Genomic DNA, 19,373 nt, shown 5'->3' on the forward strand with positions numbered 1-19,373 from the left:
ATCCCTACATCAGGTTAGAATGTGTGTATCAGCTCTCTCTTGACTCTTAGCATCTTAGAAGGGCTTTTTCAGAGCATTCCTCTCTGCTTTCCAGTAATACAACTCATCTCAGGCATATATAGAAACAGCAGAGGAGATGTATCAGTCAATTCTCAAAATCACATGAAACAGAAAAAAAAAAAAGAACACATTTTAATCTATAAATAAGTGTGTTGGGGGGGAGGGAAATGCAAGGTTCTTTTTACATCTGAAGCCTCAAAAATAAGTTCTGTTATTTACAGCAGTCCCCTCGAGTAGTTGAGGATGTAACCATCCTACAGCCCAAAAGAAAAAAAAAAAAAAAAAAAGCCCAAAAGGAGAAAAAAAAAAAAAAAAAAAGGAAAACAGAAATTCAATTACAAAACAAAATGCTCACCCTGACTCATTCAGGGAAGGATCCAAGGTTTTCAATGCAGGGCACTGATTCTCTGCCTGTTTTTCCCCTTCATCATCTGTCACCCTTAAAAAATGGTATCAACTGCATTGGTAAGAATCCACATTTCTTCCCTTTCGTTCCCTGGCTCCATTCCAGTATTGCACTTGTCACACTGATGGGAGGGGTGCCTTTCATATTGGCATAGGACAGTGAGCGGATGCCTCCCCTTATGTTATCAAACAGACACCCGGCAAGTGGATCTGCCCAGAGCTGTAGGCTCCTTTGCGGCTTGGGAATGCCAGTGGTGCCGTGACCCTGTAGCTTGGCTTTAGATCATTTTGACCATGGCTGTAGAGCCCAGCGGCTCAGAATCCATGAAGAGGAGAGTTGGAAGGAGGTAAGTGATACAGATCAGGGGGTTCTGAGGTCACAGTTGTTAAAAGGACTCTGGCTGGTGAGCAACTTGCTGTGGGGGCAGCATCTGCTACCAGAGTTCATGAGCTGGTTATAGATCTTCATTTGTAGAGATGGGTTGTTGGTTCCATGGGAGAGGTGGGAGGAAATTCTGCTTTCTGTGCCCGGCAGAGAGCATCTTTGAATTTACCTTCAGTGTCATACCTTGAAGAAAAAATTCCAAGTTTCTGGCATAAGGCTGCACGTGTGTTCTGCACACTGGCTTGCAGGCGACTGTTTGTTTCTAATCAGGGAGCGGAAGCCTGCTGGCAGAGGAAACCATATTTGTCACAAGTTGTGGTGCTGTCTTCAGTTTGTGTGTCTGTGTCTTTTTTTTTTTTTTTTTTTTGCGGTACGCGGGCCTCTCACTGTTGTGGCCTCTCCCGTTGCGGAGCACAGGCTCCGGACGCGCAGGCTCAGCGGCCATGGCTTACGGGCCCAGCCGCTCCATGGCACGTGTGATCCTCCCGGACCGGGGCACGAACCCGTGTCCCCTGCATCGGCAGGCGGACTCTCAACCACTACGCCACCAGGGAAGCCCTGTGTGTCTGTGTCTTTAACACAGGGAGCTAACGATGGTTGTATTGGACTCTCCCTGTGGTTCTGACTCCATTATCTGCTCTGTGGTTCCTGGTTATGTCATTTTAATTGTGCTTTCAGAGCCTGCTTCCATCAACACTCCTGTCCTCCCATTAACTAACTGTGTTCCCTGGTCTGGGTATTCTGACGACCCAAACCCTGGGCTTTTTGTAGAGATAATAAAACCTATGTTGGCAGTTGTTGGTGGTCAATAGAATAGCTTACAGATTGTCTGGAACTAGTACATGATCAGCATACCTTAATTCTTTTTCTCTCACCCATAAAATAAGAGGCTTGCGTTCAATAAGCTCTAAGGTATTTTTGAAAATTTAATAAATGTTTATTGACTACCTGCTAAGTGACACTGCAATGGCATAAGGGTTAAAATCACAAGACAAAAAAACAGACTACCACCTGCCTTCATGGGACCTACATTTCAGAGGACACAATCAACATGCAAAGAAATTCACGATCATTTTCCTTTTTCTTCCCTTCATCTTTGCAAGTTCCATCCAGCTCAAACTTCAAGTTCATCTCCAAGGCTACTTCTTAATTAAACTGGAAAGGAACATTTTCTGACTTAATATGTCCATATTCAGTAAACATAGGCTGACTTTGCCTGCCCAGCATCTATCTCCTCTTTTCTTGTAGGAAGACACTGAATTTCCTTTGGGGGAACATCCTGTGTCTCACGCTCAGTTGCTCTGGATCAGGTGGGCCTCCACTTGGGCTCCAGAAGTGCTGCAGAGCACAGTGAACGCTCCCAAACTCTGTGGAAGGCCTGGAGCATTAGGGGAATCCTGTATCCTAAGGCTACAATGATTGGCTTGTGCTTAACCACGTGACCCAGATTTCTCCAATCAAAGTGAATCAAAGGAGCTTCACTGCCTAAGCTGCCTAAGATTCTTTCTAGGGTCCACATTTCATGTTATCCTACTTCAGAAGGTCTTGAGAGGAAAGCTGGGGGAAGAAAAGTGTTAGTAAGTATTTTTTTTTCTTTCTGAAGGCTCTTCCTCTGCCTCTCAAAGATCTTCCTAATTGCCTCTACAGAACCATTAGTGGTGTACCTGTTCCTCATCCTATTACTTCTTCTCTGGCCTTTGAAATTGAGAACTCTGGTTGGAGAAAAGCCCTTGGCTGATAACCTCTTTACACGAAGAGAGGTCTTGTTAGATGTGCCTTAAGAAGATGGGGAGGAAGACCCGCCTATGTCCCTGTCTCCCTGTCCACACTGTAGGTAATATCCTCCATGTCATTCCAATGTCAGAGACTGTCTTTTCTGAACCTTATGGATTCTGAAGTCCAATTTGTGGTTCTGACAAATGTGTGGTTCTATGCTGAGAGAATGCAGCTGCCTAGTTTATCTACTGTTGGAGAAGCAATCAGGAGCAATTCACAGTACACACCTACAGCGCTCATTTGTTTGAATTCGACTTTTAATAAGTTTGGTAGAGTAAAGCCACACTTCCTTTCTAAAGTGCTTCATAACATGGGGCCGTGGTTACCCCTTACATAAGACAGTGTGTTTGTATTTATTTTTAAACATTGGTGCTCCCCAAGCATTTCTTTATCTTATATTTATTTGTGAAGTGGATGTATTCGGGAAGACATTATGGGATGAAAAAAGCCACAGTGTCCATTCATTTATTCATGCACTTATTTACTAAAAAAATAATTACCAGGCTCCTTATGACAGGCTCTTTTGTAGACACAGAGGATGCAGAGATGAGCAATCTCGTCACCGTTTTTTGGTGGCAGTTGAGCATAGATCCAATAAGTTTCCTGGAATGTGTGCAAAAAGTAGCATCACTCCCACCCCTTTCCAGATATTCTCGCTTTCCCCTGAAGAGGAGGTCCCCAGGTGACGTATCCCCAGGAGCCCGGGGTGAGCGACCGGGCCGGGCGGGGAGCCTGGGCTGAGGCCGCCGCCCGCGGGACCCCGCATCCGGGACTCACCCCTGTCCAGGACGCCCTCCCGGCGGGGCGGGGCGGCGCGCTCCGCTCCCCGCCGCCTCCTCCACCGGGGCCCCCAGGGGGCGCTCGCGCCCAGGCCTCGGAGCCGGCAGCGCGCGGTCGGCAGGGCGCGCGGGTTTCGTCAGAAGGTGGAGGCTCTCGGCGGAGCCGCGGTTCCCAGCTGCCCGGTCGCGCCCCGTTTCCTCCCTCCCGCTCCGCCCCTCTCTCCGGCGCCCCCACTTCTCTCCCCGAGTGACTGAGGGACGAGCGGCCCCGCCCTCACCACCCGGCATGGAGTCCGGGTCTCCGCGCAGCCCTCACTCCCCGCTCGGCGTCTCTTCCCTCCACGGTCGCTGAGCTGCCCCGGAGCCCGTGCGGAGGTCGGCACGACCCCCTAGGCCGACCGCGGCCCCGCCCACGGCTGCACCGCCGCTGCGCTCTGGTTGGACCCCGACGGCCGAAGCCCAGTCCGCCCTCAGGTCCCCGCGCCAGGTAAGTTGGTCCAGACCCTGCTCCGCGTTCCCGGGCTGCGGCCGAAGACCAACTTTTGAGGTGCAGGGGCTCGCTCCCACCCGGCGCTGCTGTTTAGGAAGAGCTGCGCGCAGCGTCTTAGTCCAGGGGAACTTTGTTCCCTCCTCTCGCCCCTGCCCTCCGCCCGGCTAGCTCGGGCTGGCGGGGGTGGAGAGGGGGCCGACCTGCCAGTCCTGAGCTGAATGGGGAGGGGAGGCGCAGAGTCCCGGCTGGGGTCGCAGCATCCCTCCTCCTGACGGCGGGGAAGCGAGGAGGGAGCGGGAGCTGTGCGGGGTCCCGGGGCTGGACCGCCGCGGTGAGAGACTCAACCTCTCAGCTTCCTAACCTCCCCTCCCCCCTCCCCCTCCCCCTCCCCCCTCCATAGGTTCCAGTACTATTTAACTGCATCTCGAGCTGTCTAGCTTAAAACTCATCCATAGGCTCGTAGGTTCCTTGATTCAGCCAAGTCCCTCTGCGCTCCTTCCTCTATTAGATAAAGTACCACGGGGAGGGGACGGGGATGGGACTGGAGGGACCCCTGAAGCGCTGGCCACAGCCGACTAAAGTGGTCAGGACCGCGCTATCACAGATGCCCAAGGACCCTTAGGGTGGAATTGAGGGGGACAGTTACGAGGTGGTCCTTGCGGCGTCTAGTGAGTATTGACCACCGTCGGGCGGGGAGCAAGCTGACCCCTGAGAGGTACTGTTAGGAAGATCCGTTTATCCTTCGCCTTGAAGGACGTGGGTGGGCTTTAAGGCTCCGGTCCCCCCTGCCCGCCCCCCCCCCCCCCCCCGCAGGTCCCACCGCGCCTCCGGCGGCCTTGCAATCCTGGCTTCCAGTCCCAGAACTTGCCAGGCTCTGGGAAGAATCCTGGCTGCAGAGATGGTCCCTGGGGGCTCGAGCTTAAGACGAGCTGCCCCTGGGGCTCCGGAGGTGGAGAGAGGAAGGGTGAATGGAGTAGTGGGGTGGGGTAGGGAGATTTTGAGAGAGAAACACCCTCCATCCCCACTCCCTGCCCCCTGCAACTGACCCACTGATGCCATAGGATTTCAGTGCCTTTGGGAGGAGCTGCCTCTGCTTCTTTACTCCTGTGTTCAAAACTATGCAAAACCAACTCTTCCTCTGGCTGCTTTGCCAGGATTTTTAAAGCACTACTGTGGTTGTTCTTGGCTCACTTGGTTTTAGGTTCCCTAAACAGCAGTTTTGAGCTGTCCAAGTATTTAAAAGTGCTCTCCTTAAACTGCTACTGAACACTACTCTTTTGGAAAAGCTGCTTTCACTTCAGAGGAGATATTCTTTTCTCCCCATTCCTTCCTTCTACTGCCCTCTTAACAATCCCTGTTCTCAAAGACGTTTGTGTTTTATTTTTTGCTTTATGTCAAAATGCACTCCCCCTCCCCCAAAAAACTTTCCTAGTACACAGGTGTTTCAAATCCATGCCAATGTTTTGTAGTTAGTATACACTGGTTAAGCTGCATAGCAATCCCCCCAAAAGCCAGAGACAAGCAACAACTTCACTTATTTCATTTGATGCCCTTCAAGTTTAGGAAGGTCCCATTTTTATTACCCAGCAGATAAGACAGAGCTCTGAATGGCTGTGGCTGTGATTAGATAACTTCTGATGTTTTCATTTCCCTTACTGAGCTCCTGCTTCTAGGTTAAATTCATTTTATTGCCGGTCCATTTTTAAAGAAAGACTGACAGAGTCACTCTAACAGATCAGGGGTCTGAGCTCAGAGTAGGTCAAAAGTACTCACATGTAGGGAGGTGGATAAAAATAGAAGGAGGGTTGGCGAGTACAGCCAGGACACCTGTGTTAATCCTGCGTACTAATGAAGGCCAGAATCTTCTCATTTATCTCTGGTGGGAAGTTCTGATGGTTTCACAGGATCAAACTCAAACCACATCAAAACTAGGTGATTTCCCCTGAGTGTTACATAAAAGGAAGTATCCCTCCATAGTAGGAGTGGCTGTTGAATCCTGGGCTGTTTTTAGTGGTTCAGTGAGAAGAGCTTGCCTATGATAGAACCAAAGGTCTCCTAACGTGTTACTGCGTGAAAATGCTCATGGACATCAAACCTATACCATTCCTGTGAGTGCTCATCCCAGCATAATTTATTGGGAGCAGTGACCTTCCCAGCATGAGACAAGCACTTTGCTACAGCTTCTGAATATTTCTTTAAAAATAGTTGCTCTGAGATTTGTGAGTTGTTTTTTTAATTGTACTTATAAGACTTCTGTTTATCTTCAGGTCTCTGGTAGCAGCATGGCATTTTGCTTGAATCCATGGTTTGTCTTAAGGAGACCCTGCTTTTGGAGGTTTTGATTAAAAAGTGCCTTGTACTACAGGGTTTCTTGATCTGCACGTGGACTTCTGATTTTAAAATACTGCATTTCAGTTAGTAGGAAGCAAAGATGTTATCTGTTTCCAGAGAAGTTTTATGTAGTATTCCAAAAAATAAAGGCTTTGATTCTTCGCTTCATCAGATGATTTGAGTCCACCATCATGACTGAAAACCTTTAGATTATACTAACCAGAAGGAATAATCACAAAGGGAAAAAATGGGTTAATGGTGGAATCTTTATTCTCATCTGCATTTGAATCTTTTGGAACCCAGCTGAATGTATTTATATGGTTTGTACCATGCATTTATCTGTCTTCTCTTTACAAATTTTCTGAAATATGATAAAGGCCTGGACCTCTATGGCCACCCTTATTCACGTAAAGAAAGGATTTTTCCATGGAGGGTAAACATGTTGGAGATGAGTAGTTAGTATTGTGTATAATCAACGGCTCCCACTGTCAGAGGGGTCTCAACCCAGAACAAAGAAGGAGAAGAGTACTCTGATGGTACCAGACCCAGTGATTGGGAGAAAGTCTCTATACCAGTTGGGAAAGTCACTTCATGAATCTTTGTGTTTTTTTCATCAGAGATGTGACCAGAGAATCTGTATTTCATGCATTTTGAAGGGGCTGAATTTATTCTCTATATTTACTTTTTTTGGTCATGTTAATATTTTAAAAAACAAGCAAACAAAAGCCCCTTTGGATCCCTGCAGTAACTGAAAGTCATATTTCCTTGGCAACAGGAGCTAGTACACTGGAATCACAAAATATCAAGCCAGAAAATTTTAAATGCACTTAAAATAAAATGTCAAATGGTTCAAGACCATCCTATAGTGCATTAGAACTGACCTGCCAGCATATGATAATAAAGTTCCCTTTAACTTTGCCTTTCTCTTGATTGAATGTAGATGGTAAAGACAGATTACAGAACTTTAGTTTTAGGATGTCCTAAAAATTCTAGAATGGTTTTTCTTTTGAGGGAAGCATGTTATTAAAATCAAGGGTGTTGGAGTGACACATCCTTTCTTTGAGTGAGGTGTTCTTGTGGAGGTTGGCGATAAGTCCAAAATCAAGCTCAATCAATGAGTCAGGCAAGATGTGCTGTCTTTTCTACGCTATTTGAAATGGACAATATAGAGTAGAACCTCAATCGGCATTAAATTCAGCCAGTCTACTAAAACTTGTGACTGCAGTGTAAAAACATAGTAATGCCTACATATACTTTCAGTCTTTTCTGTACTAGAAATCTCATTTATGTGGGAGCTTTCTGTTTAGTCTATGAACTACTAAATAGTCAATATATATGACATATAGTATATGTTTTCCCTAAGTTAGCAAATGCTGGGAAGTCCTTTCTTTGGCTGCTGTATTCTTGGGAAAGCATCTTGAGAACCACTAGCTTTTAACTCAGTAAACATTGAAGGCCTGAAGGCAAGTCTTGGAAAGTGGAAGGTGATAAGGATGACTTATTTGGGAAGGTTTATCCTTGTCCTATGATTTTGGTGCACTCCTAGGTGTGGGGGAACCCATCTAAGCTGGGCTGTGGTGGGCTCATGTCTAAACTGTGAACAACAATTTTATCACTTTGACTCTTAGACGCTCAGAACCACAGCCCTCTTGATTACTCCTCTCACTAAGAAACTCAGGTTCCCTGGAGATAATTACTGTGGTGGCACCATGGGCACTGATGATCTTGAGTGAGTTGGGGATGATGGTGAGGAGGGGGGCTCCCACCTTCACTGGGAGGAGCAGGCTTGAGTCTTATTATTTTGCTCTCTTGGAGCCAGTGCAATATTTACCCGATAGATGTGATTAAATTTGTACAAAGTCATTGTCTGCAGCCATCCCTGTTAATGTGCATGTTTTGTGAAGAAGAACTCATGCACAGTCCTAGCTTTCTATTTTAAATGTCACAATTGAGTCAATAAAGTAAACAGATTTTATGTGTATCCAGTTAAGGAATCCACAGGGGAATTCCTTTATTCTGTCTTAAGGGTCCATTCAAAAAGCACAAACTTTCTAAAATGTTTCTTTTCCATCTCTGGCTCAAAATATCATATTGATAACTTTCTTCTGACTGAAAACTAGAACTGCTTCTCCTTGGAAACATCAGGAGAGAAATACAGTATTTCAGGTTAATTCTAGAAGCAGCCTTATGAGGTTTAAGGTGTATTGACTAACAGACGTTCCTTATGCAGGAGATCCTAAACCTCTGTAGGGCACTTAAAGGAGGAACAAAATCAGGCTGGCGGGTGCCCAAGGCAAGTGCAGCCCGCCGCCCCACCTCCCCGAACGGGGTAGGGAGGCAGGAAGGGCTGAGAGTTGGCGTTAGAGCGGACAGCCGCTAGAGGGCGCCGGAGCACCAGCGGAGTCCTCGTGCAGCTCCCAGGCCAGTCCTCCAGGCTTGGAGCTGGGGTTGGCAGAACCCCAAGGAGGTGCCCAGAGAGGAGGGGCTGGTTACCGAGCGCCTCTGACTCAAACTGCCTTGCTTCAGAGAGGGGACAGAGATCCGCCTTCAGCATCGGATGGGGCACTTCCAACCTGGTCGGGTGGCCCCGTGACTGGACACCTGACATGCTGTCTGCAGTCTCACAGCCCTTTGATTCTCCGGAGGCAGGACTCCGGACCCAGAAATACCTGGCTTGAATCTTGGGCTTGCAGTTTGAAAGGTGCAGGCCTGTGTGAGTGTTGGCCTCTGGAAGACGAGGCTTGAGGTGGTGAATGGGGGGAGTGTAAAAGTGGTATTTTGGTGGGCAGGCTGTGCTTATCCCTGTGCCCCTTCTCTCAAGAGTTCTACCTAAACTTCCTTCTTCCCTTCCCATTTGAGCCTCTTCCTCCTGGCCCCACACCCTTCCCCTCAGCAGAAGGGCCTCACTTATCCATTTGTTGAACAATCACTGATCACAGCCTTTATGCCCAAAGCTGAGTTAGGCACTGGGATCAATGTGGAGTTCTCATGTTTCAAAGTTGCAGCTTGAGGGGCAGATGGAGAATATGAGAGAGAGATGAACAAACCATGTGGGCTGAGAGATACCGAGATACTGGCTTTGTCTAAGAGACCCTGGGAAATGACCTCTCAAGTTTTTTACACTCATTTTTTTCATCACCCTGTATTTCAAGGAATCGGGTCTGTGGAGGGAGGAAAAAGGGGAGGGGTCTCACTCAGCATGTACTTTGGCTTATATGTATATTTAACTGTGCTATTGGAGGTTCTGAAGTCCAATCAACTTGTACTACTGCCCTCTATGTGTTAATTTCATCAATATCATAAGATAAATGCCTATATAGTTGACTTAATTCCATTTTAACAGGAAAATGATTTTTAAAGGAAACATAATAGAAATATAACAACAAAACCCTTACCTCTAAAGGTTGGGTCTGGAAGAACCTAAATCAAGAGTCTGTTTTTAAAATATTAAAAGATGTAGTCAATACAAATATCAACAAAAATGAAAAATAATAAGGGCAGCAGAATGGTTAAAAGAAATGCTTTATCTTTATCATTAAAGTGGCAAAAAAGTGCTTAATTTATTTATTTTATTTATTTTTTTATTAGTTTCTGCTTTATAACAGTGAATCAGTCATACATATACATCTGTTCCCACATCCCTCCCCTCTTGCGTCTCCCTCCCTCCCACCCTCCATATCCCACCCCTCCAGGCAGTCACAAAGCACCAAGCTGATCTCCCTGTGCTATGCAGCTGCTTCCCACTATCTATCTACCTTATGTTTGGTAGTGTATATATGTCCATGCCTCTCTTTCGCTTTGTCACAGCTTACCCTTCCCCCTCCCCATATCCTCAAGTCCATTCTCAAGTAGGTCTGTGTCTTTATTCCTGTTTTACCCCTAGGTTCTTCATGACATTTTTTTTCTTAAATTCCATATATATGTGTTGGCATACGGTATTTGTCTTTCTCTTTCGGACTTACTTCACTCTGTATGACAGACTCTAGGTCTATCCACCTCATTACAAATAGCTCAGTTTCATTTCTTTTTACGGCTGAGTAATATTCCATTGTATATATGTGCCACATCTTCTTTATCCATTCATCCGATGATGGACACTTAGGTAGTTTCCATCTCCGGGCTATTGTGAATAGAGCTGCAATGAACATTTTGGTACATGTCTCTTTTTGAATTATGGTTTTCTCAGGGTATATGCCTAGTAGTGGGATTGCTGGGTCATATGGTAGTTCTATTTGTAGTTTTTTAAGGAACCTCCATACTGTTCTCCATAGTGGCTGTACCAATTCACATTTCCACCAGCAGTGCAAGAGTGTTCCCTTTTCTCCACACCCTCTCCAGCATTTATTGTTTCTAGATTTCTTGATGATGGCCATTCTGACTGGTGTGAGATGATATCTCGTTGTAGTTTTGATTTGCATTTCTCTAATGATTAATGATGTTGAGCATTCTTTCATGTGTTTGTTGGCCGTCTGTATATCTTCCTTGGAGAAATGCCTATTTAAGTCTTCTGCCCATTTTTGGATTGGGTTGTTTGTTTTTTTTGCTATTGAGCTGCATGAGCTGTTTATAAATTTTGGAGATTAATCCTTTGTCAGTTGCTTCATTTGCAAATATTTTCTCCCATTATGAAGGTTGTCTTTTGGTCTTGCTTATAGTTTCCTTTGCTGTGCAAAAGCTTTGAAGTTTCATTAGGTCCCATGTGTTTATCTTTGTTTTTATTTCCATTTCTCTAGGAGGTGGGTCCAAAAGGATCTTGCTGTGATTTATGTCATAGAGTGTTCTGCCTATGTTTTCCTCTAAGACTTTGATAGTTTCTGGCCTTACATTTAGGTCTTTAATCCATTTTGAGCTTATTTTTGTGTATGCTGTTAGGGAATGATCTAATCTCATACTTTTACATGTCCCCGTGCAGTTTTCCCAGCACCACTTATTGAAGAGGCTGTCCTTTCTCCACTGTACATTCCTGCCTCCTTTATCAAAGATAAGTTGGCCATATGTGCGTGGGTTTATCTCTGGGCTTTCTATCCTGATCCACTGATCTATCTTTCTGTTTTTATGCCAGTACCACACTGTCTTAATTACTGTAGCTTTGTAGTATAGTCTGAAGTCAGGGAGCCTGATTCCTCCAGCTCCGTTTTTTGTTCTCAAGATTGCTTTGGCTATTCGGGGTCTTTTGTTTTTCCAAACAAATTTTGAAATTTTTTTTCTAGTTCTGTGAGAAATGCCATTGCTAATTTGATAGGGATTGCATTGAATCTGTAGATTGCTTTGGGTAGTAGAGTCATTTTCACAATATTGATTCTTCCAATCCAGGAGCATGGTATATCTCTCCATCTATTTGTATCATCTTTCTTTCATCAGTGTCTTATAATTTTCTGCATACAGGTCTTTTGTCTCCTTAGGTAGGTTTATTCCTAGATATTTTATTCTTTTTGTTGCAATGGTAAATGGGAGTGTTTTCTTGATTTCACTTTCAGATTTTTCATCATTAGTGTAGAGGAATGCCAGAGATTTCTGTGCATTAATTTTGTATCCTGCTACTTTACCAAATTCATTGATTAGCTCTAGTAGTTTTCTGGTAGCATCTTTAGGATTCTCTATGTATAGTATCATGTCATCTGCAAACAGTGACAGCTTTACTTCTTCTTTTCCAATTTGGATTCCTTTTATTTCCTTTTCTTCTCTGATTGCTGTGGCTAAAACTTCCACAACTAAGTTGAATAAGAGTGGTGAGAGTGGGCAGCCTTGTCTTGTTCCTGATCTTCATGGAAATGGTTTCAGTTTTTCACCATTGAGGATGATGTTGGCTGTGGGTTTGTCATATATGGCCTTTATTATGTTGAGGAAAGTTCCCTCTATGCCTACTTTCTGCAGGGTTTTTATCATAAATCGGTGTTGAATTTTGTCAAAAGCTTTCTCTGCATCTATTGAGATGATCATATGGTTTTTCTTCTTCAATTTGTTAATATGGTGTATCACATTGATTGATTTGCGTATATTGAAGAATCCTTGCATTCCTGGAATAAACCCCACTTGATCATGGTGTATGATCCTTTTAATGTGCTGTTGGATTCTGTTTGCTAGTGTTTTGTTGAGGATTTTTGCATCTATGTTCATCAGTGATATTGGCCTGTAGTTTTCTTTCTTTGTGACATCCTTGCCTGGTTTTGGTATCAAAGTGATGGTGGCCTCATAGAATGAGTTTGGGAGTGCTCCTCCCTCTGCTATATTTTGGAAGAGTTTGAGAAGGATAGGTGTTAGCTCTTCTCTAAATGTTTGATAGAATTCGCCTGTGAAGCCATCTGGTCCTGGGCTTTTGTTTGTTGGACGCTTTTTAATCACAGTTTCCATTTCAGTGCTTGTGATTGGTCTATTCATATTTTCTATTTCTTCCTGATTCAGTCTTGGCAGGTTGTGCATTTCTAAGAATTTGTCCATTTCTTCCAGGTTGTCCATTTTATTGGCATAGAGTTGCTTGTAGTAATCTCTCATGATCTTTTGTATTTCTGCAGTGTCAGTTGTTACTTCTCCTTTTTCATTTCTAATTCTATTGATTTGAGTCTTCTCCCTTTTTTTCTTGATGAGTCTGGCTAATGGTTTATCAATTTTGTTTATCTTCTCAAAGAACCAGCTTTTAGTTTTATTGATCTTTGCTATCGTTTCCTTCATTTCTTTTTCATTTATTTCTGATCTGATCTTTATGATTTCTCTCCTTCTGCTAACTTTGGGTGTTTTTTGTTCTTCTTTCTCTAATTGCTTTAGGTGCAGGGTAAGGTTGTTTACTCGAGATGTTTCCTGTGTCTTAAGGTGGGATTGTATTGCTATAAACTTCCCCCTTAGAACTGCTTTTGCTGCGTCCCGTAGGTTTTGGGTCGTCGTGTCTCCATTGTCATTTGTTTCTAGGTATCTTTTTATTTCCTCTTTGATTTCTTCAGTGATCACTTCGTTATTGAGTAGTGTATTGTTTAGCCTCCATGTGTTTGTATTTTTTACAGATCTTTTCCTGTAATTGATATCTAGTCTCATAGCATTGTGCTCTGAAAAGATACTTGATACAATTTCAATTTTCTTAAATTTACCAAGGCTTGATTTGTGACCCGAGATATGATCTATCCTGGAGAATGTTCCATGAGCACTTGAGAAAAATGTGTATTCTGTTGTTTTTGGATGGAATGTCCTATAAATATCAATTAAGTCCATCTTGTTTAATGTATCATTTAAAGCTTGTGTTTCCTTATTTATTTTCATTTTGGATGTTCTGTCCATTGGTGAAAGTGGGGTGTTAAAGTCCCCTACTATGAGTGTGTTACTGTCAATTTCCCCTTTTATGGCTGTTAGTATTTGCCTTATGTATTGAGGTGCTCCTATGTTGGGTGCATAAATATTTACAATTGTTATATCTTCTTCTTGGATCGATCCCTTTATCATTACGTAGTGTCCTTCTTTGTCACTTCTAATAGTGTTTATTTTACAGTCTATTTTGTCTGATATAAGAATTGCTACTCCAGCTTTCTTTTGATTTCCATTTGCATGGAATATCTTTTTCCATCCCCTTACTTTCAATCTGTATGTGTCTCTAGGTCTCAAGTGGGTCTCTTGTAGACAGCATATATATGGGTCTTGTTTTTGTATCCATTCAGCCAATCTGTGTCTTTTGGTGGGAGCATTTAGTCCATTTACATTTAAGGTAATTATTGATATGTATGTTCTTATTCCCATTTCCTTAATTGTTTCGGGTTCGTTATTGTAGGTATATTCCTTCTGTTGTGTTTCTTGCCTAGAGAAGTTCCTTTAGCATTTGTTGTCAAGCTGGTTTGGTGGTGCTGAACTCTCTTAGCTTTTGCTTGTCTGTAAACGTTTGAATTTCTCCATCAAATCTGAATGAGATCCTTGCTGGGTAGAGTAATCTTGGTTGCAGGTTTTTCTCCTTCATCACTTTAATTATGTCCTGCAACTCGCTTCTGGCTTGTAGAGTTTCTGCTGAGAGATCAGCTGTTAACCTGATGGGGATTCCCTTGTGTGTCATTTGTTGTTTTTCCCTTGCTGCTTTTAATATGATTTCTTTGTGTTTAATTTTTGAAAGTGTGATTAATATGTGTCTTGGCATATTTCTCCTTGGATTTATTCTGTATGGGACTCTCTGTGCCTCCTGGACTTAATTAACTGTTTCCTTTCCTATATTAGGGAAGTTTTCAACTATAATCTCTTCAAATATTTTCTCAGTTCCTTTCTTTTTCTCTTCTTCTTCTGGAACCCCTATAATTCGAATGTTGGTGCATTTAATGTTGTCCCAGAGTTCTCTGAGACTGTCCTCTGTTCTTTTCATTCTTTTTTCTTTATTTTGCTCTGCGTCAGTCATTTCCACTATTTTATCTTCCACCTCACTTATCCGTTCTTCTGCCTCAGTTATTCTGCTATTGATCCCATCTAGAGTATTTTTCATTTCATTTATTGTGTTTTTAATCGATGCTTGATTCATCTTTCATTCTTCTAAGTCCTTGTTAACTGTTTCTTGCATTTTGTCTATTCTATTTCCAAGATTTTGGATCTTGGAAATAGAATCTTGGATCATCTTTACTATCATTATTCTGAATTCTTTTTCAGGTAGACTGCCTATTACCTCTTCATTTGTTAGGTCTGGTAGGTTTTTACCTTGCTCCTTCACCTGCTGTGTGTTTTTCTGTCTTCTCATTTTGCTTATCTTACTGTGTTTGGGGTCTCCTTTTTGCAGGCTGCAGATTCATAGTTCCCATTGTTTTTGGTGTCTGTCCCCAGTGGCTAAGGTTGTTTCAGTAGGTTGTGTAGGCTTCCTGGTCGGGGGGACTAGTGCCTGTGTTCTGGTGGTTGAGGCTCGATCTTGTCTTTCTGGTGGACAGGTCCACGTCTGGTGGTGTGTTTTGGGGTGTCTGTGGACTTATGATTTTAGGCAGCCTCTCTGCTAATGGGTGGGGTTGTGTTCCTGCCTTGCTAGTTGCTTGGCATAGGGTGACCAGTACTGTAGCTTGCTGGTTGTTGACTGAAGCTGGGTGTTGGTGTTGAGATGGAGATCTCTGGGAGATTTTCGCTGCTTGATATTATGTGGAGCTGGGAGGTCTCTTGTGGACCCGTGTCCTGAAGTTGGCTCTCCCACTTCAGAGGCACAGCACTGACTCCTGGCTGCAGCACCAAGAGCCTTTCATCTACCCGGCTCAGAATAACAGGGAGAAAACATAGAAAGAAAGAATTAGTAGAAGAAAGAAAGAGAGAGAGAAAGAAAGGAAGAAGGAAAGAAAGGAAGGAAGGAAGAAAGAAAGAAAGGAGAGAGGGAGGGAGGGAGGAAGGATGGAAAGACAGAAAGAAAGAAAGGAAGGAGGGAGGGAGGAAGCAAGGAACGAAAGAGAGAAAGAAAGGAGGGGCGGAGGGAGGGAGGGAGGAAGGGAAGGTAGGAAAAAAAGAAAGAGAATATAAAGTAAAATAGAATAAAGTATAAAATATAGTAGCGTTATTAAAAATAAAATAGTAATTATTGAAAAAAAAAACAGATGGATAGAACCCTGGGACCTATGGTGGAAGCAAAGCTATACAGAGAAAATCTCACACAGAAGCATACACATACACATTCACCAAAATAGAACAGGGGGAAAAAAATCGAAAATCTTGCTCTCAAAGTCCACCTCCTCAATTTGGGATAATTCGTTATAAAAAGAGGAAAAGGGGAAAAAGTCTGAAATCTTGCTCTCAAAGTCCACCTCCTTAATTTGGGATAATTCGTTGTAAAAAGAGGAAAAGGGGAAAAAATCTTAAATCTTGTCCTCAAAGTCCACCTCCTCAATTTGGGATGATTCGCTGTCCATTCATGCACTGCACAGACACAGGGCACATCAAGCGGACTGTGGAGCTTTAATCCGCTGCCTCCGAGGCTCCACAGAGAGATTTCCCTGTCTCTTCTCTGCTCTCACAGCTCCCGGGTCTCAGCCTTGGACCCGGCCCCGCCTCTGCGCGTAGGTTGCCGGAGGGCGTCCGTTCTTCGCTCAGACAGGACGGGTTTAAAGGAGCCGCTGATTCGGGGGCTCCTGCTCACTCAGGCCGAGGGGAGGGAGGGGCACGCAGTGTGGGGCGGGCCTGCGGTGGCAGAGGCCGGCGTGACGTTGCACCAGCCTGAGGCGCTCCGTGCGCTTTCCCGGGGAAGCCGTCCCTGAGTCCCGGGACCCCGGCACCCCGGCAGTGGCGGGCTGCACAGGCTCCCCGGAAGGGGGGGTGGACAGTGACCTGCACTCGCACACAGCCCTCGTGGCGGCGGCAGCAGCAGCCCCAGCGTCCCACACCCGTTTCCGGGGTCCGTGCCTTTAGCCGTGGCTGGCGCCCGTCTCTGGAGCTTCTTTAATCAGCGCTCTTAATGCCCTCTCCTCGCGCACCAGGAAACAAAAGGGAAGAAAAAGTCTCCTGCCTCTTCGGCAGCTCCAGACTTTTTCCCCGGACTCCCTCCGGGCTAGCCGTAGTGCACTAACCCCTTCAGGCTCTCTTCCTGCCGCCAGCTCCAGTCCTCTCCCTGCCGCCAGCCCCAGTCCTCTCCCTGCCGCCAGCCCCAGTCCTCTCCCTGCGCTCCTACTGAAAGCCGCTACCCGAGCCTCAGCTCCCAGCCCCGCCCGCCCCGGCGGCCGAGCAGACAAGCCTCTCGGGCTGGTGTGTGCCTGAGGGCACAGATCCTCTGTGCGGGAATCTCTCCACTTTGCCCTCCACACCCCTGTTGCTGTGCTCTCCTCCGCTACTCCGAAGCTTTCCCCCTCCGCCACCTGCAGTCTCTGCCCGCGAAGGGGCTTCTAGTGTGTGGAAACCTTTCCTCCTTCACGGCTCCCTCCCACTGGTGCAGGTCCTGTCCCTATCCTTTTGTCTCTGTTTATTCTTTTTTCTTTTGCCCTACCCAGGTATGTGGGGAGTTTCTTGCCTTTTGGGGGGTCTGAGGTCTTCTGTCAGCGTTCAGTAGGTGTTCTGTAGGAGTTGTTCCACGTGTAAATGAATTTCTGATGTATCTGTGGGGAGGAAGGTGATCTCCGCGTCTTACTCTTCTGCCATCTTCCTCCGTCCAGTGCTTAATTTATTAGTAGGCACTGGGGGCAGAGGATGCCTAATTTGATGTCTTTGTTATATTTGTGCAGTTATTTCAACAAGTAACTTAAAGACAAAGTGGAAACACAAGGAGGTTAGTGCCTGAGATGGCCACCCTGGGCCAAGTGAGTTAAGTTTACCTGGCCAGGTAGACCGCAGAGCTCCTGAGAAGCCAATGTTGTAATTCTTCTGCTGGGTACCCCCTTAGGTTCTGTGACTTGATTGATTGTGAATCATGTTGGGGGAAAGGCCTGAACAGAGGAAAAGGGTGGAAACAGTTGATTTGGGGAGGAGCTAACAACATTCATCACAGCTCATGGCCTGATTGAATTTTAAAGAGATAGGAAAACAAATGCTTCCTATGAAATCAGATAATGTGAGGGCTGAACAATCCCATAAAATTAGGAACACCCCTTCCCATTTTCCAGATGAGGAAACAGAGGCCCAGCAAGCTGAAATTCCTCACCCAAGCTGCACCCATCTCCACTCCCCACTACGTGCTTTACAAGAGCAGGACTCTTCCCATCTTGTTCACTGCTGAACCCCAAACAGGGCCAGGCATCTGGCAGCTGCTCCAGAAATTTTGGTTGACTCCATGAACAATGCTATTTCTTTCTTTCTCACTCTTACTCAGGATTGTGCCAATAAACCACTAGGCTGCAATATAATTTGATAAAGGTAAGTATTTATTGAGTTTTGTTATGATAAGGGCTTAGCCTTTGAAGGTAAACAGACTAGGATTACATCCTGGTTCTGCCACTCAATAGTTGTTTGGCTTTGGGAAAATCACTGAAACTCTCTGAGTTTTATTTCCTCGTTTGTAAAAATGGGGATAAAACTGTATAAGGTGGATACCTTCAAGATGGTGGAGGAGTAAGACGTGGAGATCACATTCCTCCCCCCAAATACATCAGAAATATATCTACATGTGGAACAACTCCTACAGAACACCTACTGAGCACTGGCAGAAGACCTCAGACTTCTCAAAAGGCAAGAAACTCCCCACGTACCTGGGTAGGGCAAAAGAAAAAAGAAAAAACAGAGACAAAAGAATAGGGACAGGACCTGCACCTCTGGGAGGGAGCTGTGAAGGAGGAAAAGTTGCCACACACTAGGAAGCCCCTTCACTAGCAGAGACGGGGTGTGGACGAGGGGGAAGCTTCGGAGCCACGGAGGAAAGTGCAGCAACAGGGGTGCAGAGGGCAAAGCGGAGAGATTCCCGCACAGAGGATCGGTGCCAACCAGCACTCACCAGCCCAAGAGGCTTGTCTGCCCACCCAGTGGGGTTGGTGGGGGCTGTGAGCTGTGGCTCTGGCTTCGGAGGTCAGATCCCAGGGAGAGGACTGGGGTTGACTGCATGAACACAGCCTGAAGGGGGCTAGTGCACCACAGCTAACAAGGAGGGAGTCTGGGAAAAAGTCTGGAACTGCCTAAGAGGCAAGAGACCATTGTTTCAGGGTGCAGGAGGAGAACGGATTCAGAGCACCGCCTAAATGAGCTCCAGAGATGGGTGTGAGCCGTGGCTATCAGCACAGACACCAGAGATGGGCATGAAATGCTAAGGCTGCTGCTGCAGCCACCAAGAAGCCTGTTGTTAAGTACAGGTCATTATCCCCTCCAAGAAGCCTATGCAGCCCACCACTGCCAGGGTCCCGTGATCCAGGGACAACTTCCCTGGGAGAACACACGGCATGCCTCAGGCTGTTGCAACATCACGCTGGCCTCTGCCACAGAAGAATAACCCTGCATTCCCTCTGTACCCCCTGCCTGAGTGAGCCAGAGCCCCCTAATCAGCTGCTTCTTTAACCCCGTCCTGTCTGAACAAAGAAGAGATGCCCTCAGGTGACCTACACGCAGAGGCAAGGCCAAATCCAAAGTTGAACCCTAGGAGCTGTGCGAACAAAGAAGAGAAAGGGACATTCCTCCCAGCAGCCTCAGGAGCAGTGGATTAAATCTCCACAACCAACTTGATGTACCCTGCATCTGTGGAATACCTGAATAGACAATGAATCATCGCAAAATTGAGGCGGTGGACTTTGGGAGCAACTGTAGACTTGGGGTT

General features: G+C 45.5%; 1 protein-coding gene across 1 annotated transcript in view; it reads left to right on the forward strand.

Annotated features, from left to right (window-relative positions):
* Positions 1–632: 632 nt before the first annotated feature.
* Positions 633–19,373, forward strand: part of CPNE4 (copine 4) — a gene marked incomplete at its 3' end in the record, with an annotated part of 615,561 nt that continues 596,820 nt past the window's right edge. Inside the window, exon 1 of the mRNA XM_079705040.1 lies at positions 633–812. Coding sequence (XP_079561166.1) covers positions 760–812 — 53 coding nt within the window. The 5' untranslated portion in view covers positions 633–759. The remainder of the gene's footprint in view (positions 813–19,373) is intronic.

This window comes from Hyperoodon ampullatus, assembly GCF_949752795.1.
Source record: "Hyperoodon ampullatus genome assembly, chromosome: 5".
Taxonomy (NCBI): Eukaryota; Metazoa; Chordata; class Mammalia; order Artiodactyla; family Ziphiidae; genus Hyperoodon; species Hyperoodon ampullatus.